The sequence below is a fragment of the Aegilops tauschii genome, chromosome 4, assembly GCF_002575655.3.
Source record: "Aegilops tauschii subsp. strangulata cultivar AL8/78 chromosome 4, Aet v6.0, whole genome shotgun sequence".
In the NCBI taxonomy this organism is placed as follows: Eukaryota; Viridiplantae; Streptophyta; class Magnoliopsida; order Poales; family Poaceae; genus Aegilops; species Aegilops tauschii.
Window position 1 is genome coordinate 499,227,090 of NC_053038.3, and position 19,622 is coordinate 499,246,711.

At 46.6% G+C, this 19,622-nt stretch overlaps 3 protein-coding genes across 3 annotated transcripts; all 3 read left to right on the forward strand.

Moving 5' to 3' along the window:
• Positions 1 to 7,256: 7,256 nt before the first annotated feature.
• LOC109748044 (scarecrow-like protein 14) lies at positions 7,257 to 9,574 on the forward strand. The gene is given in 3 exon segments (XM_045228020.2): positions 7,257 to 7,530; positions 7,842 to 8,644; positions 8,646 to 9,574. Coding segments are annotated over 2 exon segments (1,407 nt in total). The 5' UTR covers positions 7,257 to 7,530; positions 7,842 to 7,951; the 3' UTR covers positions 9,360 to 9,574.
• Positions 9,575 to 10,408: 834 nt separating this feature from the next.
• Positions 10,409 to 12,696, forward strand: LOC141020510 (scarecrow-like protein 34). Its single transcript, XM_073497142.1, has one exon. It carries the CDS (start codon positions 10,541 to 10,543, stop codon positions 12,566 to 12,568), a length of 2,028 nt encoding a protein of 675 aa, XP_073353243.1. The 5' UTR covers positions 10,409 to 10,540; the 3' UTR covers positions 12,569 to 12,696.
• Positions 12,697 to 13,919: 1,223 nt separating this feature from the next.
• On the forward strand, positions 13,920 to 18,073 carry LOC109748045 (scarecrow-like protein 34). Its single transcript, XM_020307103.4, has 2 exons — positions 13,920 to 15,051; positions 15,412 to 18,073. Exon 2 carries the CDS (start codon positions 15,766 to 15,768, stop codon positions 17,848 to 17,850), a length of 2,085 nt encoding a protein of 694 aa, XP_020162692.1. The 5' UTR covers positions 13,920 to 15,051; positions 15,412 to 15,765; the 3' UTR covers positions 17,851 to 18,073.
• Positions 18,074 to 19,622: the final 1,549 nt, after the last annotated feature.

Genomic DNA, 19,622 nt, shown 5'->3' on the forward strand with positions numbered 1-19,622 from the left:
GTTTCATCAAGTAAATACACTCAGCATCTACTCAAATCATCTATGAAGTAAGAACATAACGATATCCACTGCATGCCTCAGCACTCATTGGACTGCATACATAAAAAATGTATTACTTCCAATAAGTTGCTCTCTTGTTCCATCTTACTAAAAAACGAGGACTTTCAGTCATCTTGCCCATGTGGTATGATTTGCATGTCTCAAGTGATTCAAAATCAAGTGAGTCAAACGATCCATCTGCATGGAGTTTCTTCATGCATATATACCAATAGACATGGTTCGCATGTCTCAATCTTTTCAAAAACGAGTGAGTCCAAAGATCCATCTACATGGAGCTTCTTCATGCGTTCTATACCAATATGACTCAAATGGCAGTGCCACAAGTATGTGGAACTATCATTACTATTTTATATCTTTTGGCACGAACATGTGTATCACTACGATCGAGATTCATTTTAGGTGCAAGACCATTGAAGGTATTATTCAAATAAACAGAGTAACCATTATTCTCCTTAAATGAATAACCGTATTGCGATAAACATAATCCAATCATGTTTATGCTCAACCAAACAACAATTATTTAGGTTTAACACCAATCTCGATGGTAGAGGGAGCATGCGACGCATGATCACATCAACCTTGGAAACACTTCCAACACATATCGTCATCTCACCTTTAGCTAGTCTCCGTTTATTCCGCAGCTGTTATTTCGAGTTACTAACACTTAGCAACCGAACCGGTATCTAATACCCTGGTGCTGCTAGGAGTACTAGTAAAGTACACATTCGTATAACGTATATCCAATATACTTCTGTCGACCTTGCCTGCCTTCTCATCTACCAAGTATCTAGGGTAGTACTGCTTCAGTGACCGTTCCCCTCATTACAGAAGCACTTAGTCTCGGGTTTGGGTTCAACCTTGGGATTCTTCACTAGAGCAGCAAACGATTTGCTGTTTCATGAAGTATCCTTTTTGCCCTTGCCCTTCTAGAAACTAGTGGTTTTACTAACCATCAACAATTGATGCTTCTTCTTGATTTCTACTTTCGCGGTGTCGAACATCGCGAATAGCTCAAGGATCATCATAACTATCCCTGATATGTTATAGTTCATCACGAAGCTCTACTAGCTTGGTGGCAGTGACTTTGGAGAACCATCACTATATCATCTGGAAGATTAACTCCCACTCGATTCAAGCGATTGTAGTACTCAGACAATCTGAGCACATGCTCAACGATTGAGCTTTTCTCCCTTAGTTTGCAGGCTCAAGAAACTTGTCAGAGGTTTCATACCTCTTGACGTGGGCACTAGTCTGAAATCCCGATTTCAGTCTTCGGAACATCTCATATGTTCTGCGACGTTTCAAAAACGTCTTTGGTGCCACAATTCTAAACCGTTAGCATTACGCACTGAACTATCACGTACTCATCAAAACGTGTATGCCAGATGTTTCGCAACATCTACAGACGACGCTGAGGTTCAGCACACCGAGCGGTGCATTAAGGACATAAGCCTTCTGTGCAGCAATGAGGACAATCCTCAGTTTACGGACCCAGTCCGCATAATTGCTACTACCAACTTTCAACTAAATTTTTCTCTAGGAACATATCTTAAACAGTAGAACTAAAGCGTATGACATAATTTGCAAAGACCTTTTGACTATGTTCATGATAATGAAAATCATCTGATTATTGAACTCCCACTCAGATAGACATCCCTCTAGTCATCTAAGTGATACATGATCCGAGTCAAACTAGGCCGTGTCCGATCATCACGTGAGACAGACTAGTCATCATCGGTGAACATCTCCATGTTGATCGTATCTACTATACGACTCATGTTCGACCTTTCGGTCTCTTGTGTTCCGAGGCCATGTCTGTACATGCTAGGCTCGTCAACACCCGTTGTATTCGAACGTTAGAATCTATCACACCCGATCATCACGTGGTGCTTCGAAACAACGAACCTTCGCAACGGTGCACAGTTAGGGGGAACACGTCTCTTGAAATTTTAGTGAGGGATCATCTTACTTACTACCGTCGTTCTAAGCAAATAAGATGTAAACATGATAAACATCACATGCAATCAAATAGTGACATGATGTGGCCAATATCATTTTGCTCCTTTGATCTCCATCTTCGGGGCACCATGATCATCTTCGTCACCGGCATGACACCATGATCTCCATCATCATGATCTCCATCATTGTGTCTTCATGAAGTTGTCACGCCAACGATTACTTCTACTTCTATGGCTAACGCGCTTAGCAATAAAGTAAAGTAATTTACATGGCGTTATTCAATGACACGCAGGTCATACAAAAATAAAGACTACTCCTATGGCTCCTGCCGGTTGTCATACTCATCGACATGCAAGTCGTGATTCCTATTACAAGAATATGATAAATCTCATACATCACATATATCATTCATCACATCTTCTGGCCATATCACGTCACATAGCACATGCTGCAAAAACAAGTTAGACGTCCTCTAATTGTTGTTGCAAGTTTTTACGTGGCTTGTATAGGTTTCTAGCAAGAATGTTTCTTACCTACGTAAAACCACAACGTGATATGCCAATTTCTATTTACCCTTCATAAGGACCCTTTTCATCGAATCCGTTCCGACTAAAGTGGGAGAGACAGACACCCGCTAGCCACCTTATGCAACTAGTGCATGTCAGTCGGTGGAACCTGTCTCACGTAAGCGTACGTGTAAGGTCGGTCCGGGCCGCTTCATCCCACAATGCCGCCGAAACAAGATAAGACTAGTAGCGGCAAGAAGAATTGGCAACATCTACGCCCACAACTACGTTGTGTTCTACTCGTGCATAGAAACTACGCATAGACCTAGCTCATGATGCCACTGTTGGGGAATGTAGCAGAAATTCAAAAAATTTCTACGCATCACCAAGATCAATCAATGGAGTTTACTAGCAACGAGAGGGAAGGAGTGCATCTACATACCCTTGTAGATCGCGAGCGGAAGCGTTCAAGAGAACGGGGTTGATGGAGTCGTACTCGTCGTGATCCAAATCACCGATGATCCTAGCGCCGAACGGACGGCACCTCCGCGTTCAACACACATACGGAGCAGCGACGTCTCCTCCTTCTTGATCCAGCAAGGGGGGAGGAGAGGTTGATGGAGATCCAGCAGCACGACGGCGTGGTGGTGGAAGTAGCGGGATTCCAACAGGGCTTCGCCAAGCGCTGCGGGAGGAGGGAGATGTGTCACGGGAGGGAGAGGGAGGCGCCAGGGCTTAGGTGTTGCTGCCCTCCCTCCCCCCCACTATATATAGGGCCAAGGGAGAGGGGGGGGGCGCAGCCTTGGCCCTTCCTCCAAGGAAGGGTGCGGCCAGGGAGGAGTCCTTCCTCCCCAAGGCACCTCGGAGGTGCCTTCCCCCTTTAGGACTCTCCATTTATCTTATCTCTTGGCGCATGGGCCTCTTGGGGCTGGTTCCCTTGGTCCATATAGGCCAAGGCGCACCCCCTACAGCCCATGTGCCCCCCGGGGCTGGTGGACCTTCGGCACTCCCGGTACAATACCGATAAAGTGCGGAACTTTTCCGGCGACCAAAATAAGACTTCCCATATATAAATCTTTACCTCCGGACCATTCCGGAACTCCTCGTGACGTCCGGGATCTCATCCGGGACTCCGAACAACTTTCGGGTTACCGCATACTAATATCTCTATAACCCTAGCGTCACCGAACCTTAAGTGTGTAGACCCTACGGGTTCGGGAGACAGGTAGACATGACCGAGACGACTCTCCGGTCAATAACCAACAGCGGGATCTGGATACCCATGTTGACTCCCACATGCTCCTCGATGATCTCATCGGATGAACCACGATGTCGAGGATTCAATCAATCCCGTATACAATTCCCTTTGTCTACAGATATGTTACTTGCCCGAGATTCGATCGTCGGTATCCCGATACCTTGTTCAATCTCGTTACCGGCAAGTCTCTTTACTCGTTCTGTAACTCACATCATCACGTGATCAACTCCTTGGTCACATTGTGCACATAATGATGATGTCCTACCGAGTGGGCCCAGAGATACCTCTCCGTTTACACGGAGTGACAAATCCCAGTCTCGATTCGTGCCAACCCAACAGACACTTTCGGAGATACCTGTAGTGCACCTTTATAGCCACCCAGTTACGTTGTGATGTTTGGTACACCCAAAGCATTCCTATGGTATCCGGGAGTTGCACAATCTCATGGTCTAAGGAAATGATACTTGACATTAGAAAAGCTCTGAGCAAACGAACTACACGATCTTGTGCTAGGCTTAGGATTGGGTCTTGTCCATCACATCATTCCCCTAATGATGTGATCCCGTTATCAACGACATCCAATGTCCATGGTCAGGAAACCGTAACCATCTATTGATCAACGAGCTAGTCAACTAGAGGCTTACTAGGGACATGGTGTTGTCTATGTATCCACACATGTATCTGAGTTTCCTATCAATACAATTCTAGCATGGATAATAAACGATTATCATGAACAAGGAAATATAATAATAACCAATTTATTATTGCCTCTAGGGCATATTTCCAACACCATCCCCTTGATCTCCTCCAAATATCGTGTGATAAATAAGTGAATAGACAGAGGGCTTTGATATTCCTATTCGTGAATTACTTTGCGGCGAGCATACCAAATCGCCCGCAACGTAACGAGAACGTCGATGACTTGCTCGTGGGATAGGGTGTTGCATAGTGGAAAGAGCCACGTTTAGGGTCGGGACATTTCGTCCCCATAGATCGGTAGAACAACGTCATCATTACACAGATATCCAGATGGCCTTTGCTATATTGCAGTCTAGGAGCGAATGTCTCCATGAGTCATTGGCCGCGTTGCAAATGGAGCAGACCGATGTAGATGCCATCCTCCTCCTTGCTCTTTCTTCCCCAGTTGGCAGAGATGATCTTGCAAGATCACCATGCAAATGTTCGTAGGTTAGGAGGTACCTTTACCTTTCAAAGGCCCTTCCAGTTTTTCTCCTCTTGTTCTTGGTTGGACTTTTCAGAATCACCATTTAACCAAACTTCTCGTCTCCTTTTGGTGTCCACCAACATCTTGTAGCATGAACGAACCGAGAACACCCATGTTCATTCCTAGTGCCATGCCCAGAAATCCGGCTGGGTAGTAATGCTGATTGGATTATGTTCTGGCACATCCTTTTAAGCCGGGAAGGGCTGGGCCCTTTGGCGCCAACTATGGGTTCTGGCACCCACACAGGCACACTCTTGGGCGCGGCCTAAACGCACATCCGTCGGTTGTTCACATTGCTTCGGTGTTGACTGGTCGCCTGGGTTCGCTGCTGACTGGTCGCGGTTGACCGGTCAACCGTTGACTTTCAGAAAAATAAAACAAAATAGCAAAAAATCCGTGAATTCCAAAATGTAGATGACATTTTCAAAAAAGTTCACAAATTTGAAAAAAGTTCACCGATTTTGAAAAAAGGTCATTGTTTTTTTTTTGAAAAGTTCATCTATTTTTTAAAAAGAAAATTCATCGAATTTGAAAAAAGTTCATCAAATTTGTAAAAAGTTCATTATTTTTTATTAAAACACAAACATTATAAAATATCATCAGTTTTTAAAAATATGAATTTAAAAAGAACAAAGGAAAAAACTCGAATAAAATCACCCCGGAAATGACCAGGGAACCAGGAAAAAATGGTTTGGGAAGCTTCCCAAAACCGCGGAATCCCGCGACTAAAAAAAGAAGTTAGAAAACACTAGTCTTTCAGTGGCCTAGTGGTTACTGTCGTTGGCGCCGAAGGAACTGGTTTCACGTTCGAACTTCGGCGCTGCATCTTTTTCAAAATTTTAAAGGGAAAAAACCCGCAAATAAGCCGGCCCAGAGCAGAAAAGGGGGCGTGCGCCCATTTTTAGAAACAACAAAAATGGGCGCATGAGAAGAGCATAGTTGGTTTGGTTGCAAATATTGGCAAGTTGTCAAATATTGACCACTAATTGGTTAGTTACCAAATTTTCTTGCACGTCTCACATAAAGTTGCCAATATTTGACAACTCTTTTGTATTTCCAGCAAAATATTGGTTGCAAACCAATCATGCTCGAAGTGCCTGCCAAAGAGGGAATGCCTACATTTTGTATTTCTCCAAAAAAAAAACTATGTAGATTTTGTATTGGGCCTGGGCTTTACCGTAGTACGGCCCAGGCACAAGAGGCCGGAAGCGGGCTCTCGACCCTTCTTCCCTGCTTGGCTCCCGTGGTCCGCCGCCGTCTCCGTCTGCCCCTCCCCCTCCCCCCGCCGTCCAGGTCCAACGCGTGCGCAGTACCACCCGCTGGCCGCTCCGCGCCAGCCCAACCTCGCCGCTCTCCTGCACCCCGGGCCCCGGCGGGCGGGCGCCGACTCTGCCTTGGCTGCTCCCCGGCCGCCGTCGTGCTGCTGCCGCTGGGCATTACTTCATTGCCTAATTATTTTGTACCGATAGGACGGGTGAGCACGCCAGGGCAGCTTTCGTTCAGGTCAAATCTTGTTAACCTGGGCGGTTAGCGCATGAAGATCAACATATACGTAGATAGCGTTTTGGAGACCGATGCGTGAGATAAAATTTGAACAAGCTAAATCTTTACTCGATGTGCTTGTCAGCTACCACCAGCCTACCACTGCGTTCATTAGCTCAGATGCAGATTGGATGTTACTCCAGTTGTGTCACATTTCTAGACCCATCCTCATACTGCTCTGCCATTTTTTTTTCTGGTTTCAGATATTGGCACAATGGCTTGCATTTTGTTATGCACTTCACATGGCCAGAGCAAACCAGAGCAGCGAGGAATACTGAGTGAACCTCTGTACATCCATATTGCTTGATTTTGTTGCCAATTATCTCCGTGATTTCACCTTAAAAAGTTCATAGCATCATGTGATGTGTTTATTTGCTTGCTTGCTGCAGGCCTGAAGGAGGTTACTGATTTGGTCAAGTATGCAGAATCGTGGCAGGGATATAGGACTGTAGATTAAGCATGAGTATTTCCTAGTTAGTTTGTGTCATTTCTTTGATTTTGGAGCGCTGAAGAAAAGCATAAAATGCTGAGTGATGAGCATGTAGCAGTTACAAGATTAAGGATATTGTCAGAAATGTTTTTACATTGCTGCATCTGTTGCTGTTTTTTCATGTACTCACTTTCTGGCACTTGCATTTTTTTATGTTTCAAATCCATAGAGTGTAACCAGGCTTTATCAGGCTGTGTTTTACATTTGCACCATCATTTTTAGTGATCCTTCAGCATCTAGCTTCAGCCTTCATGAGTTCATGTGCTGTGTGCTTTGTGCCTTTTTTTTCTGCTGTGCTTTCTGTTTTGAAATTCTACAAGATTCTACTACAAGTAATTGTGGGCACTTGGCACTATCTTACTTGCAGAGTTTACATGATAGGCATGCAAACTGGATGAAAGCATCTCCTTGGCTAATTGGTGCAAATCCTCGAGATTTGATTATGTCTGTCGATGGTGATGATGGTTTTCATCCTACTGGGAATGATCTGGTACTCTTCTATACTCGGTAGTTAGCTATATTTGCCATTATGTCTAGATGTGGATGGTTCACCCCTTGCATGGTTAAAACAACTCTGGACAGTAAGTTTATTACAAAGTATAGCATCTTCAAGATTTTAACGAGGTATATTTTAGCTTCTCCAGGAATATCATTTACTCTTTTGACATATCAGCATAATTTCTAAGCTTCCACTTAAATAATTATTGTTTATGCACTAATTTTTCCCTTCAAGATTCATGTGCAACAAAGTAGTATATGTAACTATGTGTGCGTGTAACTGAGATACAATTTGAATTGTAGTTAAGGACTCGGGAGGGTCGTATGTGTCAATGTATGCTGCCCTGTCATTTTGCCAAACATCAGAAGCAGAGTAAAACACGTCATGCTTTGTGCATGCTTTCCTCAAGGGCATGGAAGAGGCGAAGAAGTTCTTGCCCACAAACTGTGAGCTGACAACCACCGGTGAGCAGGACCAACCGAAAGAGAAAAGTGGCAGCGGCCGCAAGGACTGGAGCGACGAGGTGGAGGCTGATGTCAGTAGGACGAACAGATTAGTCGAAGCTCATGCCTGCGAGGTGTTAGACTTCGATCAGATGTGCAGTTCCATGGACAATGAGTCTGGGAACAGTAACAAGAAGGGGAGAAAGAGCAAGGCGCGGGTGATTGACCTGTACACGCTGCTGATCCACTGTGCCAAGGCGGTGACGGATGACCGCCGGAGGGCAGGTGAGTTGCTCATGGAGATCCAGCAGCGCGCCTCACCCACTGGTGACGCCACACAGCGGCTTGCCTACTGGTTCACCGAGGGGCTGGAGGCACGGCTCACCGGCACAGGCAGCCAGGTGTATGGGACACTTACGGCGAAGGCTACCTCTGCCATGGCACACCCAGAGGCTTACCACGTATTCATTTCAACGTGCTGCTTCAGGAATGTGTCCTTCTTGTTCGCCAACAGGGCCATCTTCAAAGCGGCAGTGGGGAGGAGCACGTTGCACATCATTGATTATGGCTTTTCTTATGGATTCCAGTGGTCAGAACTTCTGCGCTGGCTGGCAGCAAGGGATGGTGGCTCGCCAGAAGTCAGGATCACCCACATTGACCTCCCGCAGGCCGCAGCCCGGACTCCACCCAGGAAAACATATGGAGGAGATCGGTAATCGGCTGACTGACATTGCCCGAGAGCTTGGTGTGCCATTCAAGTACCGTGACATATTGGCAGAGTGGCAGACCGTTTGAATTAAGGACCTGGACCTGGAACCGGATGAGGTGCTTGCTGTGAATGACCTGTACAATTTCAGGACCTTAATGGATGAGTGTGTCGTCATAGGCAGCCCGAACCCCCGCGATGTTGTCCTCACCAACATCAGCAAGATGAAACCGGACGTGTTTGTCCAAAGCACCGTGAATGGTTCAAATGGCACCTTCTTCTTGTCACGGTTCCGAGGGGCCCTCTTCTTTTACTCTGCACTGTTTGACATGCTTGATGCAACCATGCCACGGGAGAGCAAACTGCGGCTGGCGCTGGAGCGCGACGTCTTTGGGTGGGTTGTCCTGAATGCCATCGCATATGAGGGAAAGGACCGGGTGGAGCGTGGTGAGACCTATAAGCATTGGCAAGTCAGAAACCAACGGGCAGGCCTGAGGCAGCTGCCACTGGACAAACAAACTGTTAAGATGGCTAGGGACATGGTAAAGAATGAATACCACAAGGACTTTGTCATCGACGAGGATCACCAATGGCTACTGCAGGGGTGGAAGGGTCGCATCCTCTTGGCTCACTCAACATGGGAGGCAGACGGTGGTAGCTCCCACTGTTAACTGTACTATTTTTTCTCTCCTTCCTGCAGTTGAACATAAGCAGATATGTATTAATACTATACTGTTTGTGGTGTGGTTTATACGCTCAACCTGAAAGATGCATTTGACTCGTCCAATAAATATCGGGCAGCTTGAAGCATTTCAGATGATGTCGCATTTTCTTAGCTCTTTTCTTGTACTCAACTGTATAAGATAAATATATATACGGTTGTGTGTTGTCTGGGTGATGGCTATTATTCATGATCTGGTAAATTTGATCTAGTCGCATACTCATTTTGTTGTTTGATGCAGCTGGCTACTGCAGTGGCTGTTCAGTGTCCAGAGTTTGATGTTGAGCTTTGGATGTTCACAGGAACCATCTGAACTCTCTGTCATGGCCTGATGGATTTGTGTGACGCTGGTAAGGAAGATGAAGGTCCGAGAACTTCTGATTGTTTCATTGCTTATTCTTAACAGAGTACATGATGTTCCTTTTATAAAGAAGAGTTGTCCCGATATATTATCCTTCTGATACATTTTCTGCGTAGGAGAGGTTAATGTTTATGGACATTAGTATAAGATACAGCTGGGGCATCCCCTCCTGTTTCCTTCAAACATCTTAAATTTCGCTGTTAGACACGAATATGAATAACGCCCCAGGGTCCCACTGCCGCATGCGCATGCTAAATGTCTCTGTTGTTTCCTGCATTGTTCAAAGAAAAATTATAGCTGAAATGTCTTGAATTTGTAATTTCTTTCTCTGCGTTTTCATCTTACAAATCCATTTGCCTACTTGCAGGTGTCCAAGCGTGGAGCAGGAAAGAAGCATAACTGAACATGGTTACAGGTTAAATGCATCTAGAAACTTGCTACTACATGTGAACTATATCAATTTTCAGGATAATACTAGAGATCTTTTAATGACCTTACCTGCCAGTGCTACTGCTACTACACGTGAACTCACAACAGCCTGACATTTTAAAACATAAATAGATGTCTACAAGAAAGTTGACCTCTTCTGATCAAGGACAGAAGGCTGGCTGTGACAACAAGATGGACATGGTCTTTCTCAAAAGCCTCTCTTTGCCCATATGTGCAGAAGCCGGCCGGCCGGCGGATGGTTAAACTAACCTTGTGAAATGTGAAGCTACGATGGTTCCAATAGACAGCAACATACTGTACGATGTACTTGTTGGCTTCACATGGAATGGATGGATGGTGTAGGAAATGATATATCCACTCCAAATCCAAGATATTGTCACTGCACCATCAGGAACAGCATACACTCCACTATGGCCGCCACACCGGAGGAGTTGTTGGGCCTCGCCGAGCCTGCACCACTGTCCCCCTCCGTCTTCCTCGACCTTCCTCCGACGACCCATGGTGACTCACAGAATGACCTGGCCCTGGAATACATTTCGCGCATGCTTACGGAGGAGGACATCGTCGACAAGTTCTTTTACCAGTACCCTGACCACCCGAAGCTCCTGCAGGCGGAGCAGCCCTTTGCCGAGATCCTCGCCGACACCTCATCATCCGCCGCCCAGGAGTCCTTTGCCTCCTCCACCTCCATCTTGATGCCCAGCCAAGGAAACAACACAGACGTCATGGTCTCCGGGTGCCAGGTACAGGATCCAGTCTTCTTGAACGGCACAGGCACAGTGGAGCCCAATGGTATGGTGTTTCCCAGCGAGAGCAGCACCAGCATGAACATGCTGTCGAGCATGGAATTCTTCAAAGGAATGGAGGAGGCCAACATGTTCTTGCCCACATACGATGTGATGGTGGATGGTAGGGGGCGTAAGAAGAGGTCTGTCATGGATGGTGAGGCGGAGGCGGGCTTGGGCAGGAGCAGCAAGCAAATAGTGGTGCTGCTGCATAGTACTACTACCTTGGAGGAGGAGGAAGCCACCGCGCTGGAGATGTTGGACCGGCTCATCCTCAACGGCTACGAAGCGTGCCCGAGCGAGATGCAGGAGGTAGTACGTGTCACCTGGGAAGACAAGGAGGACAAGGCAGCACGGCAGAGCATCTCCAGGCGTGGGAGGCGCGGGGCGAGGCATACGGTGGTGACTGACCTAGAGACTCTGCTGACCCGCTGTGCAGAAGCAGTGGTCAGTAACGATGTGCGCGGCGCGAGCAAGCTACTGGAGCGGATCAAGTGTCACTCGTCGCCGACGGGGGATGCTAGGCAGCGGCTGGCGCACTACTTCACCCAGGGGCTGGAGGCACGGCTGGCTGGCACGGGGAGCCGACTGTACCGATCGCTCATGGGGAAGCGCACCTCAGTCTTGGAGCTCATCAGGGCCTTCCATCTGCACGAGGCCGCGAGCTGTTCGATCAAGGTGGGGTTGCTCTTTTCCACCAACACCATCTACAAGGCCGTTGCAGGGAGGAGGAAACTGCACATTGTGCACTACGGCATGAGCACCGGGTTTCAGTGGCCGGACTTGCTCCGCTTGCTGGCGAATAGGGAGGGTGGGCCACCGGAAGTGAGGATCACCGGCATCAACACCCCTCTGCCCGGGCCCTGTCCGGATGCACTGATGCAGGAGGCAGGGCACCGGCTCAACAATTGCGCGAGCCAGTTCGGCGTGCCATTCAAGTTCCGCGCCATCGCATCCAAGCCGGAGGATGTCCGGGCTGAGGAGCTGCACATCGATCCAGATGAGGTCCTGGTCGTGAGCAGCCTATACGAGTTCAGGACCTTGATGGACGAGAGCCTCACCTTTGACATGGTAAGCCCAAGGGACATGGTACTCAACACTATCAGGAAGATGAGGCCGTCTGTGTTCATCAGTTCCGTCGTCAATGGACCATACAGCGCGGCGTTCTTTATGACGCGGTTCCGCCATGCGCTCTACTATTTCACGGCGTTGTTCGATGTTATGGAGACCACCGTTCCACGGGATGGCGGCGAGAGACTTCTGGTGGAGCGGGACATACTTGCACGGTCCGCCATAAACATGATCGCCTGTGAAGGCACAGACCGGGTGGAGCGCCCTCAGAACTACAAGGAGTGGCAGGCGCGGAACCAGCGAGCGGGGCTAAGGCAGCTGCCATTGGACCCTGATATCGTTCTGAGGCTCAGGGACGAAGTGAAGAATAGGTACCACAAGCATTTCATGATCAGTGAGGATCACCGATGGCTTCTGCAAGGATGGAAAGGTCGGGTGCTCTATGCCCACTCCACATGGGCAGCTGGTGATGCTACTGGTTCTCTAGTGTGATGGACTGAAAGTACCGATAGACCCAACTTTCATCAGTGTTTGATGGTCTGTTGCAGTACCAGATGTGTGTTTGCTCCTCTTTTGTATCTGTAACTTAGTCACAGAAACCATTATCAGATTGTCTGAGTGGCCCCTGTTTGTTCAAAGCTGCTGTGAGCACACATATGTTTGTTTAATAAACATGTAAAATTTCCATGACACTATGTAGAATCCCTGCATGACAACATCCTAATAGCGCCTATGCATCATATCTGTCTACGCAAAACAACATCCTAATAGCCGGTCATGTGCGAACAAGCATTTGGTGGTCCGCGGGGGCGGAACCCAGGTCATCGCCGGCCAAGAGCAGGTACGGTGAGCTTTGTTGCAGGCATCTCTCTTGGCTCTTCCGCGCTGCCCCCCTTGTCACTTATTCGCCTCTGCCAGGCAAATGTCTTTGAGAAACTCAGCACCTCTGTTGTGTTTCGATACGTTATTTGTGTCCAGACATTCTGTCACCGGGTATATCAGGGGTTCATCACTAATTTCAATGGGGAACCAGGCATATCAGGGGGATTCAGTACCTTTTGTCGCTGCAGGAAGATACTGTTTCGTGGTTCAGTTTGTGACAAGCGATTAGATAGTGCCGCTGCGTTTTTTAATCCAGGACAAAGGTGAATGGGCACTGATTTTTCAGTTATTTTTTGATCGAGAGCTAGTCAGGTTTTGTGTAGGGGTTCAGTTTTCATAGTGCTTTTTGTGTCAGGTTGCAGATTCAGTTTATGCAGACTTAGCTCATGGTGCTTTTTTTATTGAATTCTGTGGGGGTAATGTGTCTGGCATTTTAGTCAGTTTTCTATGCTGATTCAGGGGATTATGAGACCTACTCAGGTTTATTTTCTCATGAGATGTAGTCAGTTCTAGGCAGATTCAGTTTAGTGTGTTTTTCCTGGGAGGACATTCAGTGTATGTATTGTTATCTTTTTTCTCAGCAGCAGTCAGGGAGAATTCCTCCAATATGTTATGCCATATAATAGTATAACAAGCAGTAACGCAGGGGGGCGATGCAGGGGGATAGTGGCTTCACGATCCTCAGGTTATTCAGTATATGTGTTTGTTACCTTTTTTTCTCAGCAGTAGCAAGGAGGGAGCTCGCACATTATATGTGCTTCAAGATCTTAGTGAATGCTTCTAATGGCAGCCAATTACTTTGTATTCTTTTTTTTAGAGGATGGGTTTGCTGCAGGACACGAAGATGTCTGCACTTTCTTGTTTGATATGTTTCTGCAGTGTCCTCTGAATGTTTTTTATGTGAACTTTTCTTTCAAGGGGTGTTACTATTTGATTAGTACTTAATCGTTTCAAGGGGTGTTTATGTGGTTCTGTTGGCCTTATTTTTTGGCTGTTCATTACCTCTGCTGCTAGGAAATCCTCCATTTTACATTCCATCCATCTGCTACATAACATGTGATTTTTGTTTCTGCAGAAGATCTGGGGACTCTACGGCTCAGGGGTCATCGAGCGGTGGCTACCAACCCAACTACGACCCTGATGTAGCCACCCAACTACGACCCTGCTGTCGGTCCGTCCAATAGCGACAGCTTTGAGGATAGCACAGCATCAAGTGACGAAGTAGTGCCAGCCCTTTTTTGCATCTATCCTTTTCTTCCTTCGCACTTCCTTTTTTTTCCTCCAGGTCTCCAGGTTAGACATACTCATTCTCGGCATCCTGCAAATTTGCAACCATTTAACATTTTTAGTTCATGTTCAGCTAGAAGTATTATATTCTGAACATGTTGATCTACGGCATCCTGAAAGATTTGAGCATTACTACATGAGTAATTTGATTGGCGTAACTCAGTAATCTTTATTTCAGTCAAATTCAGTGTTCCTCTCAGTCCTCTTCTTAGTCTCAAGTCCATTTAGTTTTAGTCCTTCAGTTTTTCTTTATGTATGTCTTCAGTACTTGTCATTTTTAGTTTGCATTCCTCAGCTTATAGTATTGTTCAGTCAGTTCAGTTTATAAGTTTTCAGACCCTTCTTTTCAGTCATTTGTTGTTCTGATTTTTTTAAGATTTAATTCATCTTAGTTTCTTAGTCTCTTAACATTTGTTTTTCTTAACGTTTGATTTAGGTATCTCAGTCCTGACATTTTTTGCAGGCCTTTAGTCATTAGTATATATTCAGTTATGTTCAGTTACTTTTTGTATTATTCAGTTTAAATTTTGTTCAGTTTTTGTTCGTATTATCTCTTAGGTTTATTTTTTCAGTCATTATTCAGCGTTCTTTCTTCATTTCTCATTATTTTTACTCATTCATATTTCCTCAGTTCAATTCAATGCTCTTCTTTTAGTCATAGTTGCATACTCGTTTTATTGTTTGATGCAGAGTTTTGGATATTCAGTCTCCGGAGTTTGAAGTTGAGCTTTGTATGTTCACAGGAACCATTTGAACTCTCTGTCATGGCCTGATGGATTTGTGGGACGCTGGTAAGGAAGATGAAGGTCCGAGAACTTCTGATTATTTCATTGCTTATTTTTAACAGAGTACATGATGTTCCTTTTGTAAAGAAGAGTCATCCCGATACATTTTCCTTCTGATACATTTTCTGCGTAGGAGAGGTTAATGTTATGGACATTAGTATAAGATACAGCTGTGGCATCCCCTCCTGTTTCCTTCAAACATCTTAAATTTCGCTCTTAGACACGAATATGAATAATTCCACAGGGTGCCACTGCCGCATGCGCATGCTAAATGTCTCTGTTGTTTCCCGCATTGTTCAAAGAAAAATGATAGCTGAAATGTCTTGAATTCAATTTCTTTCTCTGCGTTCTCATCTTACAAATCCATTTGCCTACTTGCAGGTGTCCAAGCGTGGAGCAGGAAAGAAGCATAACTGAACATGGTTACAGGTTAAATGCATCTAGAAAAACTTGCTACTATATGTGAACTAATCAATTTTCAGGATAATACTAGAGATCTTTTAATGATCTTACCTGCTAGTGCTACTACACGTGAACTCACAACAGCCTGCCATTTTAAAACATATAAATTGATGTCTACAAGAAAGTTGCCTGCTTCTGATCAGACAAGGACAGAAGGCCGGCTGCGACAACAAGATGGATATGGTCTTTCTCAAAACCCTCTCTTTGCCTATATGTGCAGAAGCCGGCAGGCCGGCGGATGGTTAAACTAACCATGTGAAATGTGAAGCTACGATGGTTCCAATTGACAGCAACTCGTACTGTACGATGTACATGTTGGCTTCACATGGAATGGATGGAGTAGGAAATGAGACATCCTCTCCAAATCCAAGATATTGTCACTGCACCATCAGGAACAGCATACACTCCACTATGTTTGCCACACCGGAGGAGTTGTTGGGCCTCGCCGAGCCTGCACCATTGTCCCCCTCCCTCTTCCTCGACCTTCCTCCAACGACCCATGGTGACTCACAGAATGACCTGGCCCTGGAATACATTTCGCGCGTGCTCACAGAGGAGGACATCGTCGATAAGTTCTTCTACCAGTACCCTGACCACCCGAAGCTCCTGCAGGCCGAGCAGCCCTTCGCCGAGATCCTCGCCAACACCTCACCCGCCGCCGACCAGGACTCCTTTGCCGACTCCACCTCCATATTGATGCCCAGCCAAGGAAACAACACAGACGTCATGGTTTCCGGGTGCCAGGTACAGGATCCAGCCTTATTGAACTGCACAGGCACAGTGGAGCCCAATAGTATGGTGTTTCCCAGCGAGAGCAGCACCAGCATGAACATGCTATCGAGTATGAGTATGGCTTTCTTCAATGGCATGGAGGACGCCAACAGGTTCTTGCCCGCAGATGATGTGATGGTGGATGGTAGGGGGCGTAAGAAGAGATCTGACATGGATGGTGAGACCGAGGCGGGCTTGGGCAGGAGCAGCAAGCAAATAGTTGTGATGCTGCATAGTGCCTTGGAGGAGGAGGAAGAGGAGGAAGCCACCGCGCTGGAGATGTTGGACCGGCTCATCCTCAACGGCTACGAAGCGTCCCCGAGCGAGATGCAGGAGGTAGTACGTGTCACCTGGGAGGACAAGGAGGACAAGGCAGCACGGCAGAGCATCTCCAGGCGTGGGAGGTGCGCGGCGAGGCATACGATGGTGACTGACCTAGAGACTCTGCTGACCCGCTGTGCAGAAGCAGTGGCCAGCAGCGACGTGTGTGGCGCGAGCAAGCTGCTGGAGCGGATCAAGTGTCACTCATCGCCGAGAGGGGACGCTAGGCAGCGGCTGGCGCACTACTTCGCCCAGGGGCTGGAGGCACGGCTGGCTGGCACGGGGAGCCGACTGTACCGATCGCTCATGGGGAAGCGCACCTCAGCCGTGGAGCTCATCAGGGCCTACCATCTGCACACGGCCGCGAGCTGTTCGATCAAGGTGGGGTTGCTCTTTTCCACCAACACCATCTACAAGGCCGTTGCAGGGAGGAGGAAACTGCACATTGTGCACTACGGCATCAGCACCGGGTTTCAGTGGCCGGACTTGCTCCGGTTACTGGCGAATAGGGAGGGCGGGCCACCAGAAGTGAGGATCACCGGCATCAACACCCCTCAGCCCGGGCCCTGTCCGGCTGCACTAATGGAGGAGGCAGGGCACCGGCTCAACAATTACGCAAGTCAGTTTGGCGTGCCATTCAAGTTCCGCGCCATCGCATCCAAGCTGGAGGATGTCCGGGCTGAGGACCTGCACATCGATCCAGATGAGGTCCTGGCCGTGAGCAGCCTATACGAGTTCAGGACCTTGATGGACGAGAGCCTCACCTCTGACATGCTAAGCCCAAGGGACATGGTACTCAACACTATCAGGAAGATGAGGCCGTCTGTGTTCGTCAGTTCCGTTGTCAATGGACCTTACAGTGCGGCGTTCTTTATGACGCGGTTCCGCCATGCGCTCTACTACTTCTCGGCGTTGTTCGATATGATGGAGACCACCGTTCCATGGGACAGCGACAAGAGACTTCTGGTGGAGCAGGAGATACTTGCACGGTCCGCCATAAACAGGATCGCATGTGAAGGCGCAGACCGGGTGGAGCGCCCTCAGAACTACAAGGAGTGGCAGACGCGGAACCAGCGAGCGGGGCTAAGGCAGTTGCCATTGGACCCTGATATTGTTATGATGCTCAAGGACGAAGTGAAGAATCGGTACCACAAGCATTTCATGATCTGCGAGGATCACCGGTGGCTTCTACAAGGATGGAAAGGCCGGGTGCTCTATGCCCACTCCACATGGGCAGCTGGTGATGCTACTGGTTCTCTAGTGTGATGGACTGAAGTACCGATAGACGCAACTTCATCAGTGTTTGATGGTCTGTTGTAGTACCAGATGTGTGTTTGCTCCTCTTTTGTATCTGTAACTTAGTAACAGAACCATTATCAGATTGTCTGAGTGGCCCCTGTTTGTTGAAAGCTGCTGTGAGCACACACATATCTGTTTAATAAACATGTAAAATTGCCATGACACTATATGGAATCCCTGCATGACAACATCCTAATAGTGCATATGCATCATATCTGTCTACACAAAACAACATCCTAATAGCCAGTCATATGTGAACTGAGCATAGATCAGATGGTTAGGTTCTTTGTGGTGAAACCAGCCCACCAGAGATAAAGTCCTAGACTTGGCACCGGTGCTCGCTTTTCCTGGATTTATTTCAGGCTTTGTTCGTTCAGTTTTCATAGTGCCTTTTGTGTCAGGTTGCAGATTCAGTTTATGCAGACTTAGCTCATAGTGCTTTTTTTTTTGTTTATTGAATTCAGCGGGGTAATGCGTATGGCATTTTAGCCAGTTTTCTATGCTGATTCAGTGGATTATGAGACCTACTCAAGTTTATTTTCTCATGAGATGTAGTCAGTTCTAGGTAGATTCAGTTTAGCGTACTTTCCTGGGAGGACATTCAGTGTATGTATTGTTATCTTCTTTCTCAGTAGCAGTCAGGGAGAATTCCTCCAATATGTTATGCCATAATAGTATTTTTTTTGCGGGTAAGGAGGGAGCTCGCACACTATATGTGTTTGAAGATCTACTCCAGTATATGTGTTTGTTACCTTTTTTTCTCAGCAATAGTAAGGAGGGAGCTCGCACACTATATGTGTTTGAAGATCTTAGTGAATGCTTCTAATGGCAGCCAGTTACTTTCTAATTTTTTTTAGAGAATGGGTTTGCTGCAGGACACGAAGATGTCTGCACTTTTTTGTTCGATATGTTTCTGCAGTGTCCTCTGAATGTTTTTTATGTGAACTTTTGTTTCAAAGAGTGTTACTATTTGATTAGTACTTAATCGTTTCGAGGCGACGTCTCACTAGCATAGTAATGTTTATATGGTTCTGTTGGCCTTAATTTTTTTGGCTGTTCATTCTCTCTACTGCTAGCAAATCCCCCATTTTACATTCCATCCGCATAACATGTGTTTTTTGTTTCTGCAGAAGGTCTGGGGACTCTACGGCTCAGAGGTCATCGAGCGGTGGCTACCAACCCAACTATGACCCTGATGTCGGTCTGTCCAGTAGCGACAGCATTGAGGATAGCACATCATCATGTGACGAAGTAGCACCAGCCCTTTTTTTGCATCTATCCTTTTCTTCCTTCGCGCTTACATTTTTTCCTCCAGGTTTCCAGGCTGGACAAACTCATTCTCGGCATCCTGCAAATTCGCAACCATTTAACATTTTTGGTTTGTGCTCAGCCAAAAGTAGATCAACGGCATCCTGAAAGATTTGAGCATTACTGCATGAGTAATTTTGATTGGCGTAACTCAGTAATCTTTATTTCAGTCAAATGCAGTGTTCCTTCCAGTGCTCTTCTTAGTCTCAAGTTCATTTAGTTTTATTCCTTCCCGTTTTTATTTATGTCTTCAGTACTTGTCATTTTTAGTTTGCATTCCTCAGTTTATAGTATTGTTTTTTCTTCAGCCAATTTAGTTTATAAGTCTTCAGACTGTTTTCCCGACAGTTTTCAGTCCCCTCTTTTCACTCATTTGTTGTTATGACTTTCTTAACATTTAGTTCTCGTAATATTTGTTTTTCTTAACGTTT